The following is a 10686-nucleotide window of genomic DNA, read 5'->3' on the forward strand; positions in this document are numbered from 1 at the left end:
GCCCGCTCAGAGATGTGTATAAGAGACAGGTGTAATTCCATGAAACATCAGTAGGATCGTTTTCTCAAGTACCGATTTGGAAAGTAGAGATTTCAAGCTGTAAAATGCTTTTTTGATCATCTCGATACGATCATTTTTGACGAAGTTACACACTTTTGAATTTTGCCTATTTTTGAAGGGTAGAGTAAGTAATGCTTTAATTTTGTTGAGAAGTGTATTTTTTTGTAACATTTAATGTGTAATATTTTCGAGACTCTGTGCTTTCCTAAATAATGTTCTCTATCTAAAATACATAGCAAAACTCTCTCAATCAAAGTCATGATTAAAGTTCAACCTGTTTATAATTTATAAGTCAAAAAAAAACGTAACAAAAAAATCTGAAGAAATTCAGAAAAATACCTTAGGATATCCTAAATGAGTACCTAAATTGCTCTTTTGACAGTTTAGTAGAACGCATTTAAAAAAAAAAAGCACAAATCCAGTCGTTTTGGAGTTATCCTTACAACTGCAATTGTCGATAATTCCCGACCTTTCAGCATTCTCTTAACCACAGAACATTTTTTATTTTTACTTACCCATTATATAATTATATATCAATATCATCGTTTTCATCTTCCATTGGATTTTCGCCTAAATCAGAATCTAAAATTTCAGATGATGCATTTGCTAATTCTTCCGAGTTTGTATTCATGTCTAAAGCAGTTTCCTCTGATGATGTCTAAAAAAGTAATGAATTAATTGATTAATTTCATTAATGAAGTTCTATTTTCTTTAGTACAAAGTGCAAAATCCAAAATGACAATAACCTGTGAAAAAATTTCACGGCCATCTAAATTCTTATTGACAAGATTTCCCATCCAAAATGCTGCTGCACTATCGTTAAGGACTAACATTCCTTTGACACTATAAATTAATTTCTCTAGTATAGATTTTGCTGCAGGAACATATTTAAATAATAGTAGATTCTTTTTTTCTGTGCAGTCGCAACATATGGCATGTAAGTATCTTGTACCACCTAAACATAACATTTATGATAATAAAATTAGAAAAAAAAATTACCTATTTTACCTATATATATTATATTTTTATTATAAAACGTTTTACAAATCCAAATTTTAATTTAACACATTTTTTTAATGAATTTAGAAACAATTTTTTTTAGCAAGAACATTTAAAAACAATATATTTTTTTATAATATTAATATAACTTTTTGTGGCTATAAAACAATTACAAAAAGTTTTTTGCAAACTAAGTGAATAACTCAATTAAAATGTATCCGCTACTTTTAGATGCTTATCTCGTTTTAATAAAACAATATAAGATTCAGTTACGAATAAAAAATTTTATCCATTTTAAGCTTCTCATGGCTAGTAATGAATTGCATACTGATCGAATGAGGAATGATAAACTACTGGAAATCTGATGTCTATTGCTAAACAAAAGCCAAAATCAGCAAAATCACGAAAGTTTTCTCATGTAACAATTCTAATAAAATAAAAATGTTATTTGTCTTTTCTACAGTATTCTTGGTCAAGATTTCTCGCATATCCTAGATACTATAACAAAATTTTTACATGCACACAATGCTTATTCTGCATTAGTTTTTATAAGTACAGTAATATCCTTTAATTACTTGCGTTCTTATAACACCATACTCACAATCAGTTAAAACATATGATATGTATTCGGTTTACAATTCTTGTTTTAACAAGCAAAGGATTTTCAATAACATTAACACTCTATACGAGAAATCAAATAAAAAAGTATTTAATATATTTTTTCCAATATTAAAAAAAAAGGAATATTTAAATAGGTATTGAGGATTAGTCTATAGAACATTTTGATCTTTTAACAATAATCTTTCATTTTAACTAAGTTTTATTACTAGTCACAAATAACAATTAATCTTTTTTTTTTACACTTCCACTAAGGAAAAATTGATTCCAAATTCGTTAGATAATCTATTATTAAAATTAAAGTTTAGAATTCCATATAACTTATCAATAAAAAAAATAGTTATTTCTTACTTTGCATCATTTTTAGAATACGAGTTACATCGTCTGTTTGATACTTCAGATTATGTTCAAGTATTGGCATACCAATATTTAAAAATTGTTTTATTAATTGTGGCATGTATCGCAAAAATAGTCGTATAGTAGTCTTTGTTTTCAAAGTTTTACAAATTTGCACAAGTTTTTGAACATTTGAAGTAATATTGTGCCATACCTTTATTCTTTTTTGATCTCTAAAAAAATATTTGATCACATACACAATAAATTAAACAAAAAATTGTATTCATACTAAAAAACCTTTAATAAAAATTCTGTATATTAATATAAATTATAACTTATTTTTAAACATAATTATTCCTACTGTTTATTTAAAAAAATAATACTTACGAGTTGACCACCAACAACGATATGTTAATACCTTTAATTAAACCATCAAATAGTTTTCCATATAACAAGTGAAAAATATTTCTTTTTACAGAAGATATTCGTGTTAAAGAACTATGAACATTTTCAAAATTGCAGACTTCATCTGGTAACCATTCCAAAACTGATGTCACTGTATCTAATGGTGATGGTTCATTATCTATCCAATTATTTAATAGCTGAATAACAAATAACTTATATTGAGGACCAATATGCTTATCTTCAGACCATTCCAGACAAAGAAATCCATATGCTAATTTTGCTAAAATCAATAGTATAAGAAATTAGTAAAATTTTTAATATTTAGCAAGTACTTATATCACTTACCATGTTTACCCTTATATTCTCGGATATAACTGTCAGAATGTTTCATTAACGATTGGCACAAATTGACAAGAGCAGTAGCTAATGCTATTTCGGTGGCAATATCTGACAATGATTCAAAATATTTGTATGATTCTGCAACAAGTTCCTTACTAGATCGCAATAAAGCATTTTCTTCATTGACTTGTCTAGCCAAATTACGTAAACCTTCTAAAAAAGTATATTAATAGAATATAAATAATATATACGTTAAATATCTAATTATAATAATTAGCTAAAGAATACTGTACCGCGTAACAATATATTGTATGTTACACTCGAAAACCCTTTCCAATTAAAAATACTAGTGAGAAGGCGCAATAATAATATTGCACCTTTTCGAAAATCGTAATTGTCATCTTGTCTTAATCTGCTGACAACATCATCCAATTTTGAGCAGATCTTTGGTAATAAGTATATTAAATCTTTCACAAAACTCTCGGATGGTTCATTTTCGAATATTATTAAAAGTTCTTTTACAATAAAACATACTTGTTTTATTGATATACCTTGTATTTCAGATTGTGATGATTGTACATCAATTTTAACATCCAAAAGGTAAGCTATCTGTAAACATCATGTTTTCTGTATTATCGAATATGACCAATATTGTAACAATTTAAAATTGATGTAGTGTCACCATATATGTTTTTAATTATTTAGTTAAGTTATAATCAATTTCTAATAAATAAAAAAAATCAAGTTATCAATATTATTAAAGATACTGAATATTTTGAATTTTCTATTATATTCCAAAATCGAAATTTGAGAAAAATAAAAGTTTGTATAATTACAGCGCTATTTTATGTCTGAGATACCAAATTGTATACTATTATATTGTTATCATATTTATAGTGATAATGTAATATATAATGCAATAATAATCACATATAACTTTTATTAGTTTCAGACATAAAGCGATTGAGCATACATAAGCTCTGTCTAAAAATTTTTCTTATGTTGAATTTCTACAGGTATGTAGAAGTTCAAACCTCTTGAGGTTTGTTGAAAATAAAAACATTTTAAATATATATTAAAAATTATTCTTAATACCTTTGCGTCAAATTTTCTAAAATATGCTGGATTTTTAGAATACAATGTGGAACTTATCTCCCATTCATCTTCTATTGTCACAGAAGTGTTCATTTTCTTTTCTTTCGTAAGTTTTTTTCCTTTTTTACTATTTTTTTTTTCAATTTTTATAAATGATGGTAATGGAAAATAATGGAAATAACATGGTGATGGTTGATATTTGGTGTCACATAACATTAGTAGCATATTCAATTCATTTTGCAAATATATTAAAGTATCTAAACGTTTTAATACTTGTTGTCGATATAAAGGATCTGTTTGCGTGACAAAACCTGAGATTACTTCTCTAAGCCTGTAACATTCCTCTGCAGTTATTTATCTTAATCTAACTTAACAAAATATGTACTTAACAAATTATATGTATATTATTGTGCATTTTAAAAATACTTACCAATTAATACTGCATATAATAAGATCTAATGTTGAAAATTCTGGTATATCAAAATTTTGTGGCATTAACATTTCGCATCCTAAGAGAACGTCTATAGCCCGCAGTTCTCCATGTTCACTGAGCCTCATACAACATGTCTTAAGAAGTCGAAATAATATTGATGCAATTGGACCATTTCTTTTATTTCCAAAATTTAATACGCAATTTTGTGACTCATTTTCTCCATTATTTAGTCCAAATCTAGGTATTAAATCTTCCCTAAAATTATTTACATTTATCTTTTTATTTTTGATCATTACACAATTATTACATAATTAGATCTGATTAAAAAAAAGATGTATTTTCAAATCTTCTCCTTTTCTCTCCTTTCTATCTATCTATCTAAAAAAAGGCATATTAAATCTACTCGCATCTCTGAAAATCTTCTCGAAGTTTATTGTTGAATCTTTTCCGCGATGCTAATTGGACACGAATTAATAAATTATTTCGAGCTTGTTGAAAAAAAAGTTTTGAGTTTCGGGGTTGACAGTGGCAGGCTTAAGTGTCATTCGTTCCTAAATGAGATTCCGGATTCAGAAAAACTGGAAATTGACATTTAATGCTGATGCTATCATCCATAAAATTCAAAAAGCAATTTATTAATTTATGCTAGAAACTGTATCAATGGAAAAATTTTTTCTTTTGTAAAAAATTAAGCAAAATAAAGAAAATTAAACAACATTTACTTCAATTTGTTTTGTTATGAAAGCAATTTCTATTAAGTAATCTGTTCGAAATCGAAAATCGTGCAAAATCAAATTTTTATTTTGTACTTGTTTGCTAAACCGCATGTGCTAAAACCGCAGTTTTCGGCATTGAGTTCAGAAACACCCTATATAGTATCAGTGATAGCTATTACAGTAGATAGCTATTCTTTTTTTTAATTAATAAAATTTTATATATGTATAAATTTGCGAAACACAAGAATATTGAACGTGAACATATATGCCACACTTATTATTAATCGATTGTTGACACATTTTGCATTATCAAGAAAAAAAAATTTTAAAAACGTTTTCGGAAAGAAACAATATTTAAATTTAAAAATAAAATTCCAAAAATTTTTCTAAAAAACATAAAAATCTAGGCAAATCCCCTATTTTTCGAAGATAAAAAAAATATCTCATGCAAATTCTAAGTTTTTTCAGATAATAAATATCTTGTGGAAAACCTAATGCATGCAGCTGATTTGAGACATTATTTTATTTAGAGAAAAAAATATTTCTTTAAAGCATTAAAAATCTGATACCTACATACATATATATATATATATATATATATACACAGGATGGATCATTTTAATCCATCCAGTCGAATATCTCGAAAATCAAGCCCGGGAGAGAAAAATGACAAAAGTTGTTTGGTTTCGAAGGGACCATAAAATGGTACCATTGGTTTGACCTTAAAGAATTATTTGTAAGTCACATGAAAGTCACTTCAATTTTTTTAAATGGCATCCCCTATTTTTTATTATATATTCTTTTAACTGACCTCGAGAGCTTTCCAAAACACTATAAAGTTGCAACTTTGGAGCTTTATAACTCGAAAAGTATTCAATGAAGAAACATTTTATTATAGTGTTTTGGAAAGCTATCGAGGTCAGCTACAAGAATATATAATAAAAAATAGAGGATGCCATTTAAAACAATTAAAGTGACTTTTATGTGACTTTCAAATAATTCTTCAAGGTCAAACCAATGGTACCATTTTATGGTCTCTTCGAAACCAAACAACTTTTGTCTGTAAAATTTTTCCCTTCCGAGCTTGATTTTCGAGATATTCGACTGGATGGATTAAAATGGTCCATCCTGTATATATATACATGTGTATATAACATATAGCATTATAAAAATAATTTCAAAAAGACAACTATACAACAAATAAGTAAAGAAAAACGCCAAATTCGATTGAAATAGATAGATTGCCCATTAATATATTTAATTTTTAAACTTCAGCTACAAAAAATGTGCCAATTACTATCGGTCTTTTTTAGAACGCAATCATAATTTGAAGCTAAAATAATACTATACATATATTAAATTGTTCTTCAATTTGATGATGATAATGAATACTGTAAAGTTATTGCAAAAAATATCCTAGCTGAAGTATTATTTTCGCAATAAGTTCTTTACACTATTTAGGATATTTGTATCATCATTGAATTGAATCGATCAATTTAATACGTGATATTATTTCAGCTTTAAGTTACCAATGTTACCATGCGTTCTAAAAAAGATCGATAATAATTAAGGCTCAGTTTACTGCAATTAAAATTAAAATATTAAAAATATTAATAGGCAATCAATATTTAATCTTGGTCGAATTTGACGCTTTTTCTTATTTATAGTATATTATATTACATTACTTACCTGGATTGTAATTCATCTGTCATATATGTATTAACAAATTCATCTTCAATGTAGTTTTTAATTTTTTGGATAAAATCAGTATTGATAAGTTCAGCTTGAGCAATTACTTGTGCTAATTGATCATAAAACAGAGGCTGCGATTTACAACAATTCTTGACACTCTTCATTACCTTATCTGTAAATGTTAGATATTTATATTAAAAAATTGTAAAGTTTTCTGTACTAAATTTACTGTTATATATTAATTCATAACCAATTATAGCATAAAAAAACAATAAACTCTATCATAAATTTCTTATTTAAACCATTATACACACACACACGCACATGCACACACACTTTAAGATTATATAAAATAAACATACTGAATAATTTCAGAGCTTGATCGCATGTTTCAGCTTTTCCTGCTAAATGTTTTATTGCCATTACTGCTCCCATAACACCTTTACATTTGGTACTGAAATATATAATCCAATATTTATAAAAGTTTTATAAAAGATTATAATATATTTCTATATTAATTTTATACTTAGCTTACATTGGTTTGGCAGTAGATAATTGTTTTTGTAACAATATAAATAAATCATCCCGTAAAGATTCTGAAGTAGAATCATCAGCTAGACATAATCCGTGCAATAAATCACTCAAAGTACCAACTTCTTCTAATCCAAAACAATCGATTTTTTCTAGTAAAATTCTCAAATGATTGCAGTGTAATACTAAACAATCTCTTTCTATTGTATTCTCTGCCATTTTGCAAAGTACAGTTAATGCATGTTTCACAGTTTGATCATTATTACCCATAAGAAGGATAGTATTTTTTACTATTTCACGTTGCTTAAATGGTATTGTTTTTTGACTGAGGAACTGTAATCGGAACCATTCTATTGCGAAATTAATAAACACACGTTCTTCAGACTTTAACAGTTTACTCGCCAATTGCAAAATTGGCGATTGTAATTCCCGAACAACCTGAAAAAAATACATATAAAACATAAAGCAATATCACACATACACACATATCGCGTGCGCAAAAAAATATATATTTAAAATATATATACATATATTGTAAAACAATTACATAAATTTTTTGTTTTTAACCCTAGGTATTCACAATATTTTTTATGACGTCGTATACACACTGGGGTCCCAGGGATCCCATCCATATTTATTACTGTAACTAATAAAAACGGACATATTTCAATTAATTTTTTTTTTCAATCGATAGAAAATCGACCAAGGAAGAAGTCCATGTTTAAAAGTCCATAGAATTAAGAAGCTCCAAGATATACGGGTTCAAGAAAAAAGGAAAGTTCAAAAACGCAAAAATCTGGATTTAGCACCTTTTTTCAAAAAATCATATCTCTTTTATTTATAGACCGATTTGAAAAATCATTGAAAATTCTGAAAGGGCATATTTGAAATGGTAATAAAAAAAATTGGCAATCTATTATTTTAATTTTGTAACAAAACTGCAAGCAGTCCTGAGGACCCCATGCTCACTTCAACTGTTCATTGCTTGATTGTTAAGCGACAATTGCCGCGTGTCAACATGTTTTCCTACTGAGATCAAACTTTTTTACGTCAATATCTCAAACCTCTCCCCTTCCAATTTCAAAAATGCCAACGAGAAAGTTTCGCTGGGGTCCCGGGGATCCCAGTGTGTATATCTAGGATTAAGATATACAAACCTCTTTATAATCACTGTAAAGTGTTTGAAGCAAGCTTGGTCTATAAAAACCAGATCGTATATTTTGCTTTAATAAAGCTTCTGCAGTTTTTTGCCTTATTGTCCCAGAATATATTAAAAGCAAAATGATTAAATCTAATGGTTTTGGATTTTTATTAATATCTTTTATTACTGTTATTGCGACATCTGTCACATCTTTAGCTAATAACATACATATCTTTAATGTTTTAACTATTTGTACTTGATTTTTATAACAGTTTTCAGCATTATCGCCGGCAAGAGGCTGAATTTCTATATTACGCAACACAAGTAACATTTGTTTGACAATGTCAGAACATACACAATCGTTTAAAAGAAATCTACAAAAAATTAAAAATCATTATAACAATTAACAGCACAAATAAAAAATTAAGTATTAAATATAAATGTATGTACCTGATGACAATTGGTATAAGTTCTATTTTCATGTTTGTTTTTAACAAATGTAATACTTTAATTTTATATTCTTCTAAATACTCCTTGCCAAGATTAAAACTGGCAATACAATTCAAAATTACATTTGTTAATTCAAAATTTTCCTCCAACATTTTTGTTAATACTTCAGTGATAATCTGATGTTGAGCATCTGATAAAATATCAGGTAGAAACAAAATAAGTTCATGTTGAAACCACAATGGACATGTTTCTAAGAGTTGTTGTATATTTGTAGTTAATATATCAACATCAGTTATAGTATCCAAAAAGCGAAATTGATGTAGTAGTAATATAGCCCAAGGTACTTCCTCTAGAGTGTCTCTATATAAAAATATATATATATAAAATATATGTGTATTTATTAATATATGCATATATATATTTATCATTTATATTTACATATATAATTAATGAATATTCACACAAACGCACACCTAATAAAACGTAATCTTATAAATTTAATTCTTTGCTTATGTTTTATGATTGTGATATAGAACATACATACATATATATATATATATATATATATATATATATTGCATGCATGCATGTATGTACGTGTATATATATGTGTGTATATATATTTATCAAGAATAAAAATTTAAATTCCAATAGATACACAAAAAAACTTGTAACACATTCTTTGTGTGAATAAAAATTATAACATAGAATAAATATCTTAATTCAAATTCAATAAAATTATAGATTTCAATCTTCAATACTTACGCTAAAAGAACAGATTCATTAAGTTTAGATATGAATATATTATATATGTCTACTTGAATTTCTGTAACTTCTAACAGAATTCTTGCAAGAGTTATTTTGCTTAGAACATTAAAACCATTATTATCAGTAGATATATCCATATCGTTCAACATTTTTACAAAATTTTCTTCACTTCTAATATATTCCTCTATCGAATCAATTATATCTTTTTTCTGGTATTGCTTTAAATTCAATACTTTTTTCATCTTCCATTTGGCAATGGATGGAGGAACATCTATAAAGGAAATTTAACAAGCAAAATTTATATATTTTATAAATTCTTTTTTTTTTAATTAGAGACATAATAAAATGTAAAGAGACTTACTAAGTGTATACATGTCATCAGTTGATAATATACCACATTTTTGTAAAAAATTAGAAAAAACAGATATATGGAAATTTTGCTTTGAAATGAAATGAAATGATTCACTCTTTTCCTGTGTTAAAATGTTGGTAGTGTGAGTACTCATTTGTTTATCACTAATAGAGTTAATCTTCTCTAATGATTGATTAATTGGTTGTACATCTTTATGTAAACTGTTTCTTAATATTAATTTTCTTTTATCCATAGTGAATTCAGAATTCTTTTCCTGTTTATTTTCCTCAATTATTTTCAAAAAGTAAATATTTTTATACCGATTCAAAACAGCACTTCACAATGATATTGATTAATAATTAAAAAACTATATCTTTCCAAATTATGCATTTTATCATGATACTTAAAACAAAGAAACAGGTGGAAACAAGTTCTGACAAGTTCTTTTGAGCGGGACTTTTATTCACACAGTGGTCATTGAACATGTAAACAACCTTGATCACAAACTTCACTTATAAACCATTGAATAAAAAATACTAAGAAGAAGCATATCAAAGCTGGTTCTACATAGAGCACTGTATAACCAGGGGTGCGTTCCAAAATCTAACCTTAGTTACTGTAGGTCGTTCCAAAATCATTATGGTCGGTTTATGGTCGACTTGTAATAGCGTTCCAAAATGGTTGTTTAGTCGACCGTAGGGTTAATAGCGTTTTTCACTGGTTGCACTAGTGCGCACTAGAGTCCTAGATT

General features: G+C 27.0%; 2 protein-coding genes and 1 long non-coding RNA gene across 4 annotated transcripts in view; 1 reads left to right on the plus strand and 2 right to left on the minus strand.

The window, feature by feature from the left end:
- Positions 1 to 10686, minus strand: part of LOC105462517 (potassium voltage-gated channel protein Shab) — a 58877-nt gene that overhangs the window by 42337 nt on the left and 5854 nt on the right. The window lies entirely within an intron of this gene.
- LOC105462516 (Fanconi anemia group D2 protein homolog) lies at positions 555 to 10444 on the minus strand. Its single transcript, XM_011709160.1, has 15 exons — positions 9945 to 10444; positions 9581 to 9854; positions 8816 to 9175; positions 8382 to 8739; positions 7229 to 7662; positions 7056 to 7147; positions 6691 to 6865; positions 4283 to 4540; positions 3853 to 4183; positions 3051 to 3366; positions 2764 to 2970; positions 2401 to 2698; positions 2029 to 2246; positions 807 to 1015; positions 555 to 718 (listed from the first exon to the last, which is right to left on the minus strand). The coding sequence occupies exons 1-15, from the start codon at positions 10186 to 10188 to the stop codon at positions 587 to 589; spliced, it is 3906 nt and encodes a 1301-aa protein (XP_011707462.1). The 5' UTR covers positions 10189 to 10444; the 3' UTR covers positions 555 to 586.
- On the plus strand, positions 913 to 1524 carry LOC105462515. The gene is made up of 2 exons (XR_976065.1): positions 913 to 997; positions 1359 to 1524. It is a non-coding gene; the product is annotated as an uncharacterized LOC105462515 (long non-coding RNA).

Source organism: Wasmannia auropunctata, unplaced genomic scaffold (genome assembly GCF_000956235.1).
Source record: "Wasmannia auropunctata unplaced genomic scaffold, wasmannia.A_1.0 LD336097.1, whole genome shotgun sequence".
Taxonomy (NCBI): Eukaryota; Metazoa; Arthropoda; class Insecta; order Hymenoptera; family Formicidae; genus Wasmannia; species Wasmannia auropunctata.

What these genes read in the sequence shown, in the direction of transcription:
- LOC105462516 (XM_011709160.1), bottom strand. Translation starts at nt 10,188, where the DNA reads ATGGATAAAAGAAAATTAATATTAAGAAACAGTTTACATAAAGATGTA. An exon ending in CTTATACCAATTGTCATCAG is followed by an intron (nt 8,740 to 8,815) that starts GTACATACATTT and finishes AATTTTTTGTAG; the next exon opens with ATTTCTTTTAAACGATTGTG. An exon ending in TATTCTAAAAATGATGCAAA is followed by an intron (nt 1,016 to 2,028) that starts GTAAGAAATAAC and finishes TGTTATGTTTAG; the next exon opens with GTGGTACAAGATACTTACAT.